At 37.8% G+C, this 21,194-nt stretch overlaps 1 protein-coding gene across 1 annotated transcript in view; it reads right to left on the bottom strand.

The window, feature by feature from the left end:
• The window catches only part of cntnap2a (contactin associated protein 2a), a 285,019-nt gene that overhangs the window by 110,127 nt on the left and 153,698 nt on the right, over positions 1–21,194 (bottom strand). The window contains exons 4-9 of the mRNA XM_029528868.1: positions 18,556–18,703; positions 12,706–12,758; positions 12,360–12,510; positions 11,222–11,406; positions 8,877–9,020; positions 7,445–7,706 (exon numbers count right to left, since the gene is read on the bottom strand). Coding sequence (XP_029384728.1) covers positions 7,445–7,706; positions 8,877–9,020; positions 11,222–11,406; positions 12,360–12,510; positions 12,706–12,758; positions 18,556–18,703 — 943 coding nt within the window. The remainder of the gene's footprint in view (positions 1–7,444; positions 7,707–8,876; positions 9,021–11,221; positions 11,407–12,359; positions 12,511–12,705; positions 12,759–18,555; positions 18,704–21,194) is intronic.

Consider the following 21,194-nt stretch of genomic DNA (forward strand, 5'->3'; position numbering starts at 1 on the left):
TAGTATATTCTTGATTTTTATAGGCAGGCAGTACTCCCAACACACCACACAGGATCTAGATTTGTGTCATCAAATGCCAGTGACTAGTCCACAAGCACTCTCAGTCTCACTTAGCCATTTGATAACAATAACTATTGATATACATTATTTATAAATACATAATATCCATAAATAAATTAATAGTTGTAACTGTTACATATTAAATAACTATTAATAAATAATTGATATACAAACACAAAGCTCATTCATACTGTGTGTACCAATATAATCTCAAATTTGTACAATTTGAACAAGAAATCAGAAGGTGATCTCGTGTTAACAAGAGTGAACACCTACTCTTCCCAACAAGAAAGGCTCATGCAGTTTACATGCCTGAGACATTCCAAAGAAAGGAAGGCTATTTATTGCCAAAACTGCCCCTAGTGTATCCAAACATTTGTGGGGAAAAACACAGTAAGTATGCAACTATCGTGAGGCACAACAGCAGCATGAAAAATTAACTATGCAAGGAAGGATCCACTAATAGAATAGTAGTGTCACAAACCTTATGCTTACATTTGTAAACATATGTGGTGTGTGAACACGTATATATGTAGACACACAATCACACATATGTACTTGATAAAAATAATTATTCCTGTTAATGTAACTTTTTTACAGAACTTCCATTTTTAGCAATGAAAAGAGCAAAGAACTGTTCTGCAAATATCAAATAGTCCATCTGCTGGATTTCTAAGCATGCATATGGGAGGGAGAAATTAGGAGGTATGTGCATGTGTGTGCTTGTGTATGAAGAAACATCATGCAGTGAATCAGCATGGATGGAGTTATGGGTAAACCTTCCCTCCATTGTACCCAATGTATATAACACCCCACTACATGCATATTGACACAAGGGTCTATTGTAACATCAAATCTAGCTACCCCCGCAGGGGAGTCCCCAGTGAATCAACCCAAGGAAATTCAATATACCAATGAAGGTTTGACTGAAATACCATCAGTAGTGCTGTGACTTTGATGATAAGGTTTGGTCTTTTTCATTCACAGGTAAAGTGTTTTTGTTGTGTCAGACTGAGACAGGAGCTCAGGTAGAGAGTAAACGTGCCAGAGGAAGCCTTGGAAGGAATAAAGAGTTGGAGCCAATGCACAAACAGACAGGGAGGCGGACCAGCATCACCGCCCCTGACATCTGGGCTGGAGCGTGGAGCAACACGGTAATAGGACAAGGGGCGGAGCTGACTCAACATCAATACTACGGAGACAAAGTGGCTAATGTGCAGAGTGAGAACATAGGCAAGTAAAATATTGCAACCAATGCTAGAGCCAGCTTTAAGTTAATGAAGAACCACTAAGAAGACATTCATTCGGTTTCAGGGGTTAAAGGGAATCCACGTGAGATGAAGATCCTGGATGCGAATATTTTTCCATTAATTTACATATTTGACACTGAAGGTGTGAAATCTGAGGTCATAAGTATTATTCACACTGAGCCCATGAATTCCGTATAGAAGACAGGTCGTTATGAAACACATGAGATAAATAGCACTGAGAAACACAGAGTCAACGCAGGACAAAGTTATATCCTCGATGAGGTTTGTCCATGTGTGTGCATGCTTGTGTTTATCTCTCTGTGTCTAAGTGTGCAGGTATTGTATTTCTATTGATTTAAGCTATATTTGCCATGGAGACCAAAGATGGATGAGATCCAATTTTGAGAGCAATGGCAAAATTAAATAAAAATAAATAACTTACTAACTAAATTTAAATCAGAAGCACCTAACACAAAATACTGTGAGACAATAAATTATAAGATAAATGTCAAGACAAGTCATGTCAAGATTATTAAGGAACACAGGCAGCTTTTTTATTTGGTTTTTGTAAAAAAAAAAATAATAATAATAATAAAAAATAACAAAATAAAGTAAAAATACTGTACAACAATATGTTAACCAGGATTTTAACCAAAGCCAGTGTGATAGTGACCATTTACATAAATAAATACACCACTGGTTCAAGTAATTATCAGCCTCCCTGGTAAATGGAAAACAGCAGTGGGAGTTATTATAGTAGACAGGTGAATACTAATCATACTCTCAGAGGTAGAAACCGATTATATCAGGTATCAGAGAGCAATAAAAAAGAAATTGTATCATCACATTACACATGGGCAAGAAATATTAGTATTGGCTAGAGATGCAAACATTAAGCACTTTGTTTTATGAGTAGTTGGCCACATTTATAATCGATACTAATTTAAAAGGACGGGATCTAGTAATCAAAACAAAGCCTGACAGAGTTTTATTGAAGAACTGCGGACTTCATCAGTGAATAGCCTATAAGGTCATTAGATAAATATGAAGCAGATTACACCATTCCCACCACACTCGACTTAGGCTTCACTGGCTTTACATCAGTGTATACATGTTATGTGTATACTACATGTTGGGATTACTTGGTTTTTTATAACTTCAGCCAATGTGTGAAATTGTGCTGAAAACACAGTTGGGACAGATGTCCCAAAAGAGTGTCACACAATCAGTAATGCCAACATTTTCCAGTTCATTACATCAACATGAGCTTCACTTGGCTATAGCTAAACCAGACAGCTGCCAGACAATAGCTGTGTCTCGATTCAGGGGACACATTGTTCATAGCCTGTATTTGAAGAGTTGCCTGAAACAAGACAGCGCCAAACTCTGCACTTTTCAATGCTCTGTGCTAATCACAGCACTCAGGACCCTGCTGGAACATCAGCTTCATTGGATGGTACGTTCTTTTTTAGACAGCACCTATAGGCACAACAAGGTACTTGTCTTCTGGTTTTTGCTTTGATGTGCTTTTAATTTAAAACAGACATTAAAGTTTTATGTTATCGTAATCTTTCATAATGTATTTATAAATACTCAATTAATAATTCCCTGTTTATGGCTGTTCCTGAATTTTTGCTCAGGCTGTTTCATCACCCTTGTAAGAACAACAAGTGCGGATCGAATATCTGGAACATTTTTATTCTGCTTCTTTTCCTGCTCAGTTTTCTTTGTCCTTCCATTTCTTATCTCATACTTACTACTCTTCTATCCTCCTCATGTCTCTCCTCTCCTCTACCCCTCCTCTCCCCTTCCCTTGTTTCCATTCTGTATTGATCTTGTATGTACAGTATAAATGAATTTTGTCTGCTAGAAATTTATGGGGCCCTCTAGCCTTCATAAATTTATCCTGCGCCATCTCCTTCACTCCTAAATATTCAGCGGTCTAAGGTAGTTTGAAGAGCTTTGCACATCTTCGCTGATGGCAAGAGGCCAGCCACACAAAGCTGGAGAATAGGACATATTAAACCTGACCTACACACACATATTTGTTCTTCTTAGTGAGGACAGTTGTCAATAGAATGAATTCCCTCGAATTCATCATAACTAAATGACTAACCCATACATCAACATAACCCTAATTCTCTATTGAACCCCAAAATCTTCCCCAAAGTCTTAACACTCAATGAGCCCTTGGAATTCATTGAACCAGGCAAAGTGACACTCTCAAGATGTCTTCACACCGCGAGCACTATACATTTTATTCTAATTGCTCCTCACAAGGATGGAAGCATACACACAAGCAAAGAGGCACACATACACTCGGGGGAATAAAACAATATAACATTATAATCGGGGGTGGTAAGATGTTTTTCCCCTTCATTTCTGTGCCTCAGGCCTGTCCATTATTCTAATGCCTTATGCTTCCTATTTGGACAACACAACTAGCACGTATACGCTCGCATGAGGTTTACAAAATTAGCGTGCAATAATTATGAAGCTCAAGAAATCTACAAATCAACACAGATGTTATTTTTGCATACTCTGTACTTGTCTGCTAAACTGTGACAAAGAAAAGATTCACTGGAGTGAAATTAATATGATTTGGGCAAAAAGATTCTCAAACAGCTCTAAATTTGCCTCAGGTCATTGCTCAGTATAAATTTTACTTGTCATTCGTCATTGTCAAAATACATGCAAGAAGAAAGACAACCAAATCGTATTCCATCTTATTTGATGCTGTAGCAATATATTTAATTCATTAAGATTAATTATCATTACATCTTTTGTCTTCTTAGAAAACTGGAATACAAAGACATATTTCCACACACTGTTGCATTAGAACTCAAAGGAAATCTGACAGTAACAATTGTTTCCATGGAATCAAAGTTTGTCCAATAAATTGACAACTAATCAAGAGAATGATCAGACAATAACACACATACTCAAAAACAAAGAGCACCATTCACCAGCTGTATCAGGTACAAAAAAGACTTTTCACTAGATTTCGTTAATTGCATCACTTCACATCAGAACATACTTTGGTGTTAAGGAAACGTTTTCCAGCTTTAGTTTAACAAAGATGTTGCGTAATTCTAATAAAGGAACGTAAGACAAGTGAGACGGAATGTTAATGATTAAGTAAAAGGAATGTGATGGAAAATTAGATCATAGTCCCTGCAGGAATCACAATAGAGTACCCTCTATTAATGAATACACAAAACACACACTACTGCAAATGTACCCCCAGTCTAATCTAGTGTACTCTATCAAAACCCTCATCTTCCCTTTAGAGTTATCGTCTCATTCTGACTCAGATTGAGAGGAGGGAGTTGATGAAAAATATGAGGTTTCTCAAAGGAGAGAGCAGGAAATTTCTAGAGGTCAAAAACAGCCTAGAGGCAAATCCTTGGTGTCGCACACAACGGCAAAACTGCACATCCATGGACAAACACATGTTGTAAGTGTGTATGCATAGGGTTTCTTTTTGTGTACATTCCCTGAAAAAGGAGATGTGCCTATCACTCTCTAGCCAGGCAGATGAATTAACTTTAATGACCTGGGAGCCACTGCGGTGAGAGTGAGATTATGAAGAGATATTCAGGTGACTGGATGCTATTACAGATATGAAACTTTAATTTACCACTTCCCTTCGTTCATCTGGTCCCATAACACCAGTTTATGCTTTTAAGTAGAAATGCTGATTCATCTGGTTTTTGCTGAGAAGGCACTCACAAAATGAATGCCAATATTGGCCGATTTAGAGGCAAATTGTACGGTCATGCATAAAAAAGGTTGATGAATTATGATTATGATCATCCACCTCACAAACATATAATTCTCTTCAACTGTACTCACACAACACTTAACTTGGCCAGAGGAAGAATCCTGCTGGCTTCAGGATTAGGAATTGTTTTGCTAAAGGACATAAAGCTTGGATATGCTTGACAAGATAATGTGTTAGACAATTGTCTAGCGTTACTGACAAACCAAGAGTCTCATTACTCACCACCTATGAAATATCCAACATTGATTTGCATAGTTGCTTTGGTTTGATGCAGCCACTCCTGAGGAAATCAACTATCTGGACTTCATTGGCTTTCTAGATATTTCTCCCTAAATTAGGCTCTGGGATAATTCCACGTGCCTCCAGTTCTCTACAAAACAGGCAGACCTGAGCTACAAGCTGCAAATCATGGGGCTCATTTTCATAGAAACACTAGTATAGTGCACCCTACACTTTACGGGGAATCAGTTGATTTGATGTAAATTTAAAAACAAACTGAAAAAGGGCCAAAAAGACATATTCTTTAAATTCTTCCAGTTTATATAAGATAGCGTGGTTTGGAAAAGTCAAACATGGCATTCATCTGTTTAAACATTGGGTGGTGTTGGATCTAAGAGTGGCTGTAGCTAACAATATGAGCATCTCTCTTCCCAGTGCAGATAACAGCCCAGAAAAAAAAATCATAGACTGGCACATTGTTGACATAAGTGCATGTCAAAGTGGATCACTAAGAGTTTCCATAGTGCACAGTGCAGACAGCATTTGTTATTTTCTGTTGTTGTTGTTGTTTTGCTTGCATTATTTAAAAATTTTGAGTTAGTCTTATTGGAAACTGTTTTGTCAGACCTATACTGACAATGCAAAAGATTGCATTACATTCCATTTTTCATTTTTAAATGCCTATATTGCATACACTCATTTATGTTCTGTCCTGTTCAAAAGTAAGTCAGGCCATTTTGTTTGCACAGTATTCTGTGACTGTAGTGTATATCAGCCATAGATGGTTCAATAATTAAACAGGTCAAAGGAAACAAATGAAAAGATGAGCGGATTAGGTCTGTATGACATTACCTTCCAATAGATGCCTTATTACACATAGTAAAGCGATGTCACAAACAGCATCATAACCAAATTATCCCCACTGGAGGAAAAAAATGGATTGGGTAGTCATTGTAGAAGCTATCCTCTCTCTCTCTCTCCTCTTCAGTGTGTGTGTGGATGTCTCCCCCCACTATATTTGCCATTAAAAAAGACTAAGCTTTTCATTACAAGTCTACTGAGCTCCCACTGTGTCACTGAAGGCAGACGCCAATGTTGCTTTCTTTCTTAAAGATACTAATAACAGACTCAAAGGAGGAGGCACGTGTTCATGTGTCTGAGTCTCTGTTAGTATGTCTGTGTATTATAGTAATACTGATGTAATCGCAGGCTCAAGCCCAATTAGCCTAGAGGGTAACTATGTAATAATCCCTACCCCTGGGCATAATGGCCTATTAAAGCAGCAGTGGACAGAATAAATGAGTGTGTCTAAGGAGGGAAAAGAGAAAGAGAGAGAAAGGAGGTAAGGTAAGAAATAAGAGCAGGGAATGAAGGGGAGGGAAAAAGAGGTTGAAACAGAAGGAAGGAGGGAAAAAATGGAATGAAAAGGGTCACTGAAGATAGGTTTGTTGAAAGTAAGGTTTCATTTACCTTAATGATGAATGTGTTTAAAGACTGCCTGTCAAAGCACCCAGTTACAAATCTTTAAACAGGCTCTAATTTAACCCATTTGAAATATTGCTATATAGCTATAATGGGCTTTTTGTTTACTTTGTTAACTGTCAGTCATGTCAGAGGAAGCAGAGAAGTAGGATCTAATTTCTCCAGCTTAAAACATCTTTTATGTTTTATTTGTTGGAAGCCCTACTCTATCATTAGACTGCTTCGTAGTGATGTTGGCCTCAAAATGGCAAAAATCAAGACCATGTCAAGAAAAAGACAATGGAGAGGTGCGATATAACCCTGTCCAGGGATGAAAACCTTAAATCAAAACTGCGACCATAGTTATTTTGTTGGGGCAATCAAAATGCTAATACTTAAAAAAATAATAACAAATAAATAAAGGCAGCAATGCCAAATTATTTGAAAATATAAGGAGAATACAAATCCACATGACTTCTGTGTATCTCAGAATATTCGTCAATGTTAAATATTTAAAAGTGTACATACAAAACTTTGACTTTCATGAAGATGGGCTGATCAAAAATACTGCTCACATGCAGTCTTACTATCTTGTTGCTCAGTGTTAATGTAAAACAAGAAGCTTCTTATCTGTCTTGTTGGTATGCTGGTGTATTTGTTGCTAACTCACCTGATAACAGGTCGACCTGGTAGTTTCTGGTCACCTTCGACACATTGATATGAACGACAACCTTGCTCTCATCCAGGGAGATCTCCAGTGTGCCGTCATCAAGATTACTGAAGAGGAGGAGTCCATCAGGATTCCACGTACGAAACTGGAAACCCACAGATATGCTGTTGTGACTGGCTCGACCTGGCAGCTGCAGAAAGCTGGTGGCATTGAAAAAGACTGGGAAGGCGTGTGTCTCCAGACAGGAGAAAGACAGGTTACGCTGTGAAGAAAGATTTAAAGAGACACAAAGAGACATAAGAGTCAGAAAACAAAGCTGAATTAAACACATTTGTGAAGCTGCCTGAATGCAAATGCCCTATCCCTTCATTCATTCATTCATTCATTCATCCGGGTTGCGGGGGTGATGGTGGGGTACACCCTGGACAGGTCACCATCACAGGGCCTACACGCAGAGACCAACAACCATTCACATTCACACTCAGACCTATGGACTGATTTATTTAGAGTCAACAATTAACATGATGTCTTTGGACAGTTGGAGGAAACCCACACAGGCATGGGGAGAACATGCAAACTCCACAAAGAAGGGCCCCACTGCCCAAAAACCGAATCCCCTACCTTCTTGTTGTGGGGCAACATGGCTAACCACTATGCCACTTTCCTCCTCATGTACACAATACAAAAAGTCTTTTTTGACACACCCTGTCTTTGAAACAAAGGATTAATAATAAACTGTGTGACTTTTTGGGTGCCAGAGGAAAACAAACTCCGGCGTGAAGGCACTAATCACTAATTATCAACCATGTGCTCTTAATCAAATCATTAGCAAATGCACAATATTGAGCTGCCTTACCAATTATAGATGTTTCATGATTAGCTCTGCCTGCCGGTGTGTATATATGTGCTTTTGAAATTTGAGAGCAGATTTGTTTTGATTAAAAAAGAATGGCTATGATAGTCATCAGAGAGAATTAGAGGTGCAGCTTTAATGAACTTGATTAGTGCCTGTATTTGTTCAGTCAGTACACCAGAGATTGAAAATGATGTACTGGATGTCCACTGGACATGGGGAGAGGTTAGAGCTGAGACTTTATAGTCTATCAAAAACTGCTCAGTGACTAATTTTTAGGATGGCATAACACTTAATGTGTTGAAGTCACATCAAGCAGTCATCCTGAGTGCTGTGTATTTGATGCTAAGAAGAAAGCACTTAATATGCTCCTTATTCTGTTGAGATGGACCAAAAACAAATGGTTTCTTTGTAGACTGCGGTGAAATGGCAGCCATGATGTCAGGAGCGAGCACAAAGACAGGAGGAAAACACAAGAAGGTGCCACTAATGGGTCAGCTGTATCTGACTAATTGGGAAGCTCTAGCACTACAGAGTTAGCGACAACAATGTGTTCAGTATTCAGCAGATTTCCCTTACAAAGCTGGAGGTGTCTAGCTTCTTTCGGCGGGCCAGGTCTGTAATGTTGTCTCCATTGTAGTTGATGCTCTCCATGCATCCTTTAAAGTGTTTCCTCCCTCCTCCAACTGGTTTACCACTGTATGGCATCCCTCCAAAACTCAACTGGAAAGAGATACAGGGTAAAGAGGTAAAAAGACATGAAGAATTCTTTTACATTTCTCTTACATTTTATAGTTTCTCACAAGAAGCTAAAGAAAAAAAATCTGTTAAAGAATTATTGCTCAGCCATTCATCCGGGAAAGAGGAATCACAGTCACTTTTATGGATATTTTAATGCTCTATTACAACAGTATACCATAACTCCATACAAAATACAAAGTCTATTTGTTTGTGAAAATGACTTAAAGACTATCCAAAGAACTGTACAATGGAACATATCAAAGATAGCTGTGGATTTAGGATTACCTGTGCTATAGGAAAGTGTCTGAATAATGTTGAATTATATAAGAAGGAAAAACAATCAAGATAAGTAAGATCAAATTGCTTGTTACTAACAGTTTTTAGAGGTGAAATGTGCAATCAGAACATTTTAATGAAAAACATTGTGGCGCCATTTTTGGGCCACTAAAAATGAATGCATAGATGGATGGACCAGATCTGCTCTGTACCCACCCCTAATTTCATATAAATAATTCTAGCACTTGGGAAATGAAATCCAAAAGTATTTTTTTGTATTACAGAAAAGGACAATATTGAACACCCCCCCTCTTTTTTTTTTTTTTTAACCAAAGACTTGCAGATCAGTGTACAATAGGTAGTGTTGTATATGTTATTGAGTTGGTCCACTGGTCTCAGACTACGGACTGTACATTATATACATTTATATGTACTGGGAGACAGCATTATAGAAAAGAAGACAAGTGTTATGTGGGCAACAGATGTGATCATAGCAGGGCTGAGGCGAGGAGATGGAAGCTAATAAACAGGCATCTGGTGGAAAGCTGTGAAGGACACAGAACTGATGGAGTTTTATTTTTTTCTGTTAAACATATGTTCAGATCTCGTTTTCTTTTAGCTATAGCACAGAGCTTTGAGGTAAGACAAGATGATGGAGGTAGTGTGCAATTATAAGTCGATATATGTCTCTCTCAGTGTGCGTGTGTATGTGTGTGTTTATTTGTGTCTGTTGTGACGCTCCAGTAGTCTTAGTAATTACTGCCAAGGGTAGACACAAACGCACCCAGATACTTAGTCTACAGGCATAAATGGGAGCAGAAGACACACAATTGTGTTTCTTTGCAGCCACATCTTATGTGTGTGCTCCCATATCTACACAACTGTGTATTTTCCACTCTAATTTAAGTGTGTGTGGACTAGATGGAGTACAGTGGAATACTATACTAGCCACAATTTTGGAGTCTGTAAAGTGACTCAGTCAGGCAATAACAATTCCAGAAGCCATTTAGGGTTCACCACAGGCACACGACATGCACACAAACACAAGACCTCCTGGTTCACCCTGTTGTATAGATTTCCCTGAAGAACCCTTAATTCAACAGCTTTAGTTTAATTGGACTGTGGTTTGTCCTGCCTATTTCCCCATATCCTGCTTAACACCGGAATACATCAACATGATCAGTATCACATGATAAAGGTCACACACAAACATATCAAGCAAACACACTCACACATACAAACACAAGCTCAGCCTATGTATGGATTCACCATAAACAACTAAAAGACTGTATTTCATAGCTATTACACATTCAAAAATCAATTTCCTCTTTTAAGTATTATTAGCTGAACTCTTTCCCTTCCGTTATTAGCTGACATTAATAATGCGAGTTTCATGGATTGGCATTATATCACAATGTGAAACCAATATCCAATTTCCTTAGTGTTATATACTGTACAGACAGAGGGAGGCAAAGACCCCACAAGTTAGATCACAAAGCGTATTAAGACTTAGAGTTGCTCCTAACTAACAACTTTAGGAGGAATCCCTTCAAATAACAGGTGTATCACTACCACCTTCAATAAGTCATAAGGTTGATTACAATGAGGAATTCATGTTTTACATGAGAAAATGTTCAAAACAGTGCAATCTGGTTGTGCTAAGGCAGAGGACCAACTGAAGAGAGGTCCTTTGCAGTGAGAAATTAAGCTAACCCTTCTCACTATGAAAGAAAATGCTCAGCTTAAATCAATATATTCCTATATTATCCTCCCACCTGCATCTGTTTGAACAAATACTGCACGTGTGGTATTAGGATTTAGGCCTGGCATAATTTTTTTTTTCTTTCAACAGGGATGCTTCCATCCTCTATGTTCTCTCAATGAGGTCAGGATCCTTCACATCTCACCTCATAGTCCAAATCTAGATGGTCAAATTCTCCATTGGTCCTGAAGTGCTGAGTATGTCTGTCCAAGGTGAAGTTGACATTACGACGGTAGCGCTCAATCACCACTGAGTGCCAATGATTGTCATCCAAGAGGCTGCCAGTGGTCACAGAGGTATGCCCCATGATAGAGCCATACTGGTTACTGCCTGTAATTAATGTGTCAACATAATATCAGTTACAAACATGAAGCCTTTGCCTACTGAAATTTAGTCATGAACCCATAAATACTAAAAACCTTTAGTAAAATATAAGTGAAGGAGAGGCTAGTATGTTTTCTTTAGCCACACATAAAAAATTAAAGTGGTTTTAATATTCTGGTTAGTTTAACAAGGATGGGTAAACACAAAAAAAGTTATGACAGCAGATATCTCACAAAATAGATACATTTTCAGTGCGTCGGAAAATACACTACCAGTCAAAGTATATCCAAACTTTTGACTGGTAGTGTATAACTTGGCCTCATATATGTAAGTACTGTAGTTGTAACACTACAAAGTAATTATTTAATACATTTGTTTACTCTCTCTATAGAGTTTAAAAATTCATTATGACACTAGATGTCAGGGAAATATAGTTTGGTTTAAAACCATGTGTTTTATCACATTTACCTAAAACCATGAGCCTAAACCACAGACCGGAAATTAGATATAAACCCCTGTGTGACAGCCATCGACTTTGTATATCTGTTATCCACCCCAAACTCATCTTTTGCACTCCACTGCTGATAATAAAGGTAGAAATTCATTATTTCAAAAATTATGTTGACTCTGAACCTAAGCCAGCCAGCAATTCATTTTCCCTACATACCAAATTTGCCATTGCAGTTTGTGTGATTAGAAACATAATTTCTGGGAGACAGGGTTACTTGACAGAATTGACCTGAATGACCTGTAAAACACAACGAAATACATCAGACTAAGCAACTGTCAAATCTGACCAAAACATCAGCCAGATGGATTCAATTTCAGAACTGCTGGTTTTGGCTTTGAGTTCTCTGTTTTCATGAAACATGAAAGAAATGGTTTATATGAAGCCCTCTGCACTGGCCAGGAGAACTTTGCTCTACTTCGTAAGTAAATGGCATGCATGTGTTGCCCACCCAGGTTTATCTGCAGCAGCAGCTTAGCTTTGTGAAGCTCCAGAGTGATGTAATCTCCCTGCTGTCCCTCTCCATGGAGAATCACACCCTCGCTTTCTGAAGTCTTGAACCTCAGTGCAATCACATCCTTAATGATCTTCATCTTCTTCATCTGTACAAAGTGAAATATCCCAATGTTTGTTGACACTGCAGGTGACTTATTTTAATTTCAAAAAGTTTGAAAAAGGACCAACTTTTGACAAACTTCAAAACTAGTATGATGAAGATGTAGTTTGTTGATGTTTTTCTAACCCTTAATGTGAGGTGACATCAGAATAACATACAATCAAGATGGTAAATTCAGTACCTTAAAACGATATGAGATGACACCCTGTCCATCAAAGTTGATCACATCTGCCCCTAAAACACAAAGACAACAGAAAGAAAGACAGGAAGATGTGGACAACAAGAGACAGGGAGAAAATGAAAAAATAAAAGAGATTAGTCACTGGAGAATTCTACTGTGATGGAATGTAAAGACAAATTGTCATCCAAGACTGACCAGAAGCACAGGAAAATCCTGATTTTTATACACCTATAAGCTAAATTATGTGTAAATATGCAGCTATACATCTGTTGAAATGACATATCTACAGCCCATATTTGCAATTTGAATTCAAGGGAGTTTAAAAATGGGCAAAATTGAAAATGGTTTTAAAATAGATTTTATTCTTTCAAGTGATATTGGACCTTAAAGGCATTTCATACCCATATGACAATTTGATATGTCAGTCATATATATGGAGGTTTAAATTACAATATTAGTGATGGTTGGTGATTCAGAGTCCTGGTTTTGTAGATGTTGTTTCACAGGCACACTATTGAAAAACTGGGAATTGAATATAAAAGAGCTATTTAAATTTAATACTTACACCTGTGCTTTTACTGTTACGACAATGCAAAAATGTCTGTTGTGTAACAGGCCCGTAGTGAACAATTTCAGTGCCTTCAAATGTTTGCCAAATAAATGCAGATCAGGTGCAGATGTGAAACAGGGCTGCTGTGAAAACTGCTCTTCATGAGCAGTGACACTTATTGACACTAAATAAAAAGTTTCCATTGCACGTATCATAAGGTCCACACATGGAAACCCCTTACAATCTTATGAGGGTGATATTAAAGATATTTCATCCCACAACAATTATGTGTGCGTGGGTGCATTAAACATACTGACTCTACAGACATTGGTGAGATGGGCAAGTAGTTGGAACCTTAGAATACACACAAAAAACAAGGTATTTTCATGTAAAATGACTGCAAAGAAAATGGTTGGTGAATGTAGGATATGATAAAAGCTTGGTAAAGATTAGTCACGGTGTCTCTCAGACCTATTTGGTCTCTTGCTTCTTTGCAACAAATGTACACAAACCATGCCAAAATTGTCCTTTCATGATAAACACCTGAGGATTGTCTGCATCATAGGAAATTAAATCAGTTCCCTTTGTGCTTTTCCTGAAGTGATCCCATTTTGCCTATTTATTTATTTATCTGCCCTTTGCTCTACATAATGTCTTTGTTTCCCTTTCTAATTCCATCAATTCATTTGCTTCGGTCCTCACTCTCTCTGGCTTTTTCTCCACTCTCTCTGGCTTTTTCTGTCACGTTTATGGCACAAACAATGGTAGTACCAGACAGTTTTCCAATAGTTTTATGAGATCAAGGTGTGCTGCTCAGAAAAGGGTTTGTTGGCTGAGCTGTGAGGGAGACTAGATGGAAGATGGAACGGTTTTTTCCATGACCTGCAGAACACAGAGTGATGTGACAAAGTAGTTTGTTTGTTTTTTAATCAGGGTCTGAAAATTAGAAGTTCGTTTCAGTATAAAACTGTGACAGCACCTCCAAAAATGGTTGAGGCTGGGTGATGTAAAGTGTATACCGCTACAAAGGGCAAGATTTGATTACAAATGACAGTATGTCTATGTTAAAAATGTCATTTCATTTTAAGCACGGGACAGAACTCATAATGATTACACACTATATTATTAATTATCTCCAATTTGAAATGGAAAAATGTTAAGTGCTGTAAACTGGTTGTTTTAATTTGTACTACACATGCTGTCCTTCAGCACAAATTCATCTCCGACCCAACTTCGGATAATTGCTCAACAAAACAAAAGACATAAAAGCTTTCTTTATTCTCCACACAGAGAACTTCTAACACTGTTATTTGACAGCAATGAGAAGGATGATTTGCACAGCCAAGGAAAAAAAAAAAAAAAAAAAAGCCAAAAAAGGGCTTTTCCTCTGCTTAGTATGGAACCATGCAGGTCCCCCCAGACGCAATGAGAGAGGCACTGCCTGACATTAGCTTGGCTACATACACAAGCATCAATGCAGCATCCTGCTCATTATTTTTGCTAATCAGCCAATTTAAAGCAATACCACAGAGATGCCACCTGCAAGGCAAACTGAAGGTGCACTTAAGTGGCATTTAGTAGTTATGTTTAATTGTATCCATGACAACAAGTATCATGCATGCAGCAAACTAGGTGGCTGAATGCAGACAAGGGAGTCATTTACATTATGGCCTACCTAGAACCTAGGATTAACCTGCTCTGAAAGAATTTAAAATGAATATAGAGTGACAGATTTTATATATATATAAAATATAATAGAATATATTTTAATTTTTGATTTGCTAGCTGCTGTCAATAATATAAAATGGAAAATATTTTTCATGTGTTTTGATGTTAAAAAATAAAGCAAAAATCATGAATCATATTAGCACAATTACTACTACTACTACTAATACTAATGGTCTAATACGTCTACAAATAACAATAACACAAGTTTTATATCCTACCCCCATTCTTATTGCACCCCTGAGCTGGAAGGCTACAACAATGCTCCAGTTGTGTATGTGTTTGGCTTCAATGCTTGGAAAGTGGAAAGTAACACTGGCATAAATAGGTCACAGGTTGAAGTTGAGTTTTGATATGCTTACATCGTTTTGAAATTGTGTTAACAGGAAAGTGATTGCATTTGTACAGAAAATTTAATTTGCACCACTCTGTTTCTGTCTGACTCCTCTTTCTCTCACATACACAAGCATAATATTTCCTGACTCATATGAAATAATTGATTTACTGTTGATCCTATGTTAATCAAAATGGAAATAAGCATGTAAATCCACAGCATGGTGGATCATGTCTACTTTATTGCCTCTAGCTCTGGCACAGGCACAGAAACAGCCTTTCATTGAGCAGTCCTCGATGACTCATATGAAGGTATTTCATTTAATTATTGTACATTTTCAAATCCTAGAATTATCATCTACAACTGACATGCTGTGTGATTATGCTGAAAATATAACATCTACAGTGCATTTGTCTGCTTCCTTCCTTCTTCCTCCTACCACTGCTCTTTTGTGCTTTCTTTTTCATCCGCTTTTCTTTGTCCTTTTCCAAACCTCTACTTTTCCCCTCAATCATATTTGAATTGGAAAGCAGGAAAATATTTACAAGATGCTGATTCCAAGAGAAACATTGAGTAGGGGAGTGAGGAATGGGTAGATGAACAGACAAATGCACAAGGTCTCATCTCTGACTGAATGCTGAAGAAAAGAGCAGTGACAGCGTAACCATGAAAAAGCACTGCCAGCTTCAAAACACAGCTGACAGACAACTTTGAAATATGACACACGCAACCAGAATGTGTTTCTGTCAGAGTGTGCAGAGAGTGCGGAAGCGTGTCACTCTCTCTTTGTGTCATCACCAATATCCGAGTTGTAACCATGTGTTCACCTGATGTATTTATAGTGTGTCTCATCTGACAGATGTTTAGGTGTGGTGGACAACATCCATATCTTTCAGAAATACCAATATCCTCTGCTTTTACGTGGCCCTAGAATATATATGTTCTATTAATAGTGCTATTGTTCATGTCAGAGATTGCTCACCAATGGATTCGGTTCATTCGTCTTGTCAAATGGAAATATATTGAGATAAAATTAGCATAAAAGAGCAACTCATTATGCATTTCTACTCAACTTTTACTAATCCTCAGTCCAATTATACAGCTGTGGATGTAGGGAGATGTAGGAGAGCAGACGCTTTGGCTGTGTGTTATATGGTTTACAATTTAGAGTTTCGCTTCAAATAAATGGTTCCACTTAAAAACAGTATGGACCCATTTTTTCTTGATAGCTTAGAGTACCATTTTTACAGGCAACATTTTGACCTGTTCACTGAGAAAAAGTACGTCTTTCAGATGCAGCAATTACTTACTCTATGATAAAAGCCATAAGAACATCTCCTGAAACAGCACCCATATAGTGTAAAGAACATTCATTGTCAAGGTGAAAGTAACACCATGCAAGTGTCCGAGCAGGAGAGTACTTCAGCTTTGACACCACGATTACATTACACTGCTGTATATCCACTTTTATGCAACAGTTAAAAATTATGGTTCAGGTTGAAGCGAACACTTGGTTTAGGACAGGACACATTTGGTTTAGATTAGAGGTTTCTTTAAACATGTAGTAAACAGCCACAGTTATTTTTGTTGACATATCAGTCACCCAAACATCACACTAAGAGTGAAGACTGAGTGATGCTCCATTCATTTAGAATGCAAATTGAGTGCATCACTTGACAAAGCATTTTGGAATTCCATGTGAAATAGGACAAGTTTGAAAGTTCAAAAAAGTAAAAAAAAAGCCAAAAGCCACAAAGCTAACCCTTTGATCAAGTACCATCTACAACAATCTAGTAAGAATTTCCATACAACAGAAATAGGAACTGTTATCCATTTGTTTTGGTCATGTAGATGCAATACTGGGAATCTGTGTTGGACATCATTAGAAAAGTAGTCGGGGTGGAGATTCTTCTTCTTCTTCTTATTATTATTATTTTATTATTATATTTTTTTATTCCTCTGTTGTTGGACTTTTCATTTATTCATGAGACCTGTAAGGTCATTACGTATATTTTGTTTTAGCTTTGTACTTTTTTGGGGAGCGGGATCGAGAGAGGTGAGTTGGGGAATCTTGTATAAAATTGCTCATACTTGATGTCCTTGAACATTGTTTAGGAGAAAAATAGAAAATCAATAAATATTGTTTAAAAAATATGATGAATGATCAGTAAGGAATACTGAATAAAAACACAAGTATATATGAAATAACAAATCATAAATAATTAAATAAATAAAGCAAACACTCTTCCATGGTTTCTGTGTTGTGTTATTGAAAAACCAGAGTGAACTTGCCAGATGCTACTCATAGCTTAAATAGTTTCAAGTTAAATGGGCTGACAAAGAAAAATGTGGAATTAAAAGCGTGTCAAACAACTGGCCCCAAAGGAAATCCCCTACTTGGCTTTCTTAGTCCACATTAACACCTGTGACACCACATTATTCGTATGAAGTGGTTCTAGTGATTCCTAGGTTATCTAAGAAGTGTACACAGGGAGTGAAAGAGGTGAATCACATTCTGGTTGACAGTGAGAAGTTGCGTGAGCAGGGATATTGGTGTGTGAGGGGAAAGGGAATGGGTATGCATTTCTTCTTCTGTGCACACAGGTGTATCTGTGTCTGCAGCTCGTCATTCGTTATCATTAGTGATTTGCGCTTCTTTTATATGGTTGCAAAAGGAAACAACGGAAATATCAAAAATCTCTGAACTGACTGGAATGCAACACTTGCCCTTGTATTCAGACGCGGGCATACCCACTCACAGACATATCAACACAGTGTAATCGCATCTTTGGAATGAAAGATGTACGCATGTCATTTATAACAGTAATTTATGCGGACGCTTAATTGAAAATTGTTATCAAAATCAATTTGGCAGCCTTTAATAGGGTGAGAGCAAAGAGGCTGCGGGATAGTTTGTTCCCTGGATGATACATTTATTACAAAGCAGGAGACAGTTGGTGAATGTCTATGGATCTGTATGTGTGTGTCTGTAAATAAGTATGGCTGTTCTTCTGCACTCTGACTCTTTCAGTTTGTATTTTTCCCAGTTCCACACTGAAGTGCGTTTGATTCCTATACTGAGGTACAGTATCTCGTAATGAAGAACTCACACTATAACATGATTGGAGCTGACAAACTCATTAGGCACTTGCCATGGATCCATAATGGTAAATGTTAATAATGCTTGTTAGAGTTCAAACAGGATTACAGTATTACTGTGTGTGTGTGTGTTTCCACTTACAGTAGGAGCAGCCATAGACTTCTATGCGCAGACCGATCCGACCCTCCTCGCTCCAGTCAAGTGGGACAAGTCTGAGGAAGCGAGCCACAATCTCCTGCTGCAACTCATGGCGGACTGCACTCTCTGAATTGGAGTTTCCAGAGAAGGCCTGTTAACGAAAGCAGTCACAAATAGATATGTTGACAGACACAATGAAATGGAATAGGCCAAAGCCAAAAGTTTTTCTTTGACTCCCTACATCCTGCCCTGAAGGTGCATACTGTCCGTTATACGGCAACTTTAACCCAATGTGACTGCAGAGAATTCGAAGATGAAATTGCGCATTGTTTCAAACTTGATATAATGAACCTCCTTGGTCATATAATTTCAGTTTTCGGCTGATTTATTGGTCCCTAAAGATTAATGGCTGTAACAGATTAGATTTAGATTTCCTTGTCATAATAGCATGTCACGTTCTACACATTCTGCTGATTCAGTGTCGGAAGATCCAGCCTGTAGAAAACAATTTAAAATATTGTTTTCAAACAAAAGACATGCACACAGCCAGTGGGAAAATTGAGCTTCTTGTGCCTAATTTCTGTTGAGCTATCTAACCATTTCACTTTTTGCATTAAAAAACTGCATGTGACGTGATCATAAATGTTTTGGCTTTCAGCAAAACTTCCTGACATATACCTTTAAGTAACAAGCTCCTCCTTTGCCTGGAGCAACAATATGGCAGAATTTCTCCAATGGCAGTGACGAAACATCTAAAATGGTAGAGTGTCACTGATTTAAGGACATCATGCTGTATTTGTTAGTTCTTACTCAGATTAACTGGGCCCACTCTATAAGATCACAATAAGGTAAGATTTAGCTTACTGTAATAGATTCCAGTTTTTTCTTATCTTATTTTGAATGACAATATCAAAATCTTGTCAACACTGAATGTATAAATGCTCTAGGAAAAAAAAAGCTTCACAGAAACCTAGGGTAGAAGGTATTAAGAAATAACTGCACAAACTGAGCTATAATTTGGAAACCTCTGTTCTCCTTTCCTCTTTGCTCCTCTCCTCTGTTTCTCTGTGTCATTTCACTTGACCTAACACATCAGGATGTACAGATCCTCTAAAGTTCCCAGTAATCCACCTCACTACAGTCCCTGAACTATTTTCAGTCCTCTCTGAAGTTCCTCAGAAATGCTTTTCTTCTATGCTCATATGGACACAAGTTGGCACAAAAAAACATTGTTAATAGCCTTGCAGGTAACTAGATGTGCTCAATACACCAGGCAGCCATGTGTTATTTTAGATAAGAAATGAAGTGGGCAGGGAGGTGGATGAGTGAGGGCAGAAAAAAAGCTCTGCTAAAGACAGTCTGCTTTGAGCTGACTCCTCAGTGACCCAAGCATGTACTGCTGAAGATATGCTATCTGCAAAGAAGGAGATGGTCAAGAGTTTGCACTAAGCTCAAAGCCACTGAACTTCAGCTGAAGCAAAGGAGTGGACACAAGGTGAACAGTGCTTATATTTCCTCTGTGCCTCGACCGCACTTTCATTTTTAATCTTTATTTATCCTTGAAAGGTTAAATCAGTGCACAAACACCCATATTTTTTTTAGCACCATGCTTCAAATTTTCCCATCTTCACATGAGTCTTATTGTGGAGCCCTTCACTGTAATTTCATTTCAGCGTCTACTCTCTGTAGGCGCAGCCCTGAGGATCTGGGTTAAGTGACTAACTTAAGGGATGATAAGCCTTTTATGAGAGAGGGTTCAGTCTGCAACACATTTGCAAGATGTTGTATATATGTTCTACATTACACATACACATTGAAACTACAAATATATATAATGCAGGTTCAGTCACAAAAGCTAAAAAACGCAGCTGCTTCTTGAATCAGAACCAGAGAAAATAATTTGCTAAATTCACATTTAAATTTAACTTCAAAATTTTTACTTTAAACATCTGTAATAACAACAAAAAAAAGAAAAAAAAGAAAAAAGATAACATATTTAATCACAAGGGCGAGCAACATCCTGTGGACTTTGTTCTGCATTTCTCTTCTTCTGTCTGAAACATGTTTCTCATGTGCTGTCAAATCTTTCCCATCGTCCTCCCCATCATGTGCTATGTTTTATGTTTGTCCTTCATTATTCTTTTTCTAAAATGCCTGTGGCCCTGGCTCAGGATTGAAGCACAATAAGTACAAATGTAACTATTTGCATGCACACATGCAAGAGCATATGCATATGTACACACAGACACAATCACCCGCACGCTACCCTGTCATTTAAACATTTCTGTAACCTGATATCACCGTCAAGCTTATTTCATAGTTGGAAATAAAATCTTAATACAACTCTAAAGGCTGTATCTGATCTGATGATTTAACTCAGAGGAAGTCACTTCTTTTTGTCCAGCTGACAAGTGTCAAGGTATAAGAGAGAGACACAGCAAGTGAGGGACAAAAAAGTTTGCCTGCCTAAACCTCCTTCCCCTGAATACCCATTTTTAGCTTCCTACTTTTATTTCTCTATTGTGTCCATTAACACTTATCTGTGCTTGGCTGATTGAACAATTCAATTCAAAAGGCATTACTATGCAGAACTGAGGGCAGAAAGTAGGATAGGAAAGACAGGAGGAGGAGCATGGTGAAGA

The sequence above is a fragment of the Echeneis naucrates genome, chromosome 20 (assembly GCF_900963305.1).
Source record: "Echeneis naucrates chromosome 20, fEcheNa1.1, whole genome shotgun sequence".
In the NCBI taxonomy this organism is placed as follows: domain Eukaryota; kingdom Metazoa; phylum Chordata; class Actinopteri; order Carangiformes; family Echeneidae; genus Echeneis; species Echeneis naucrates.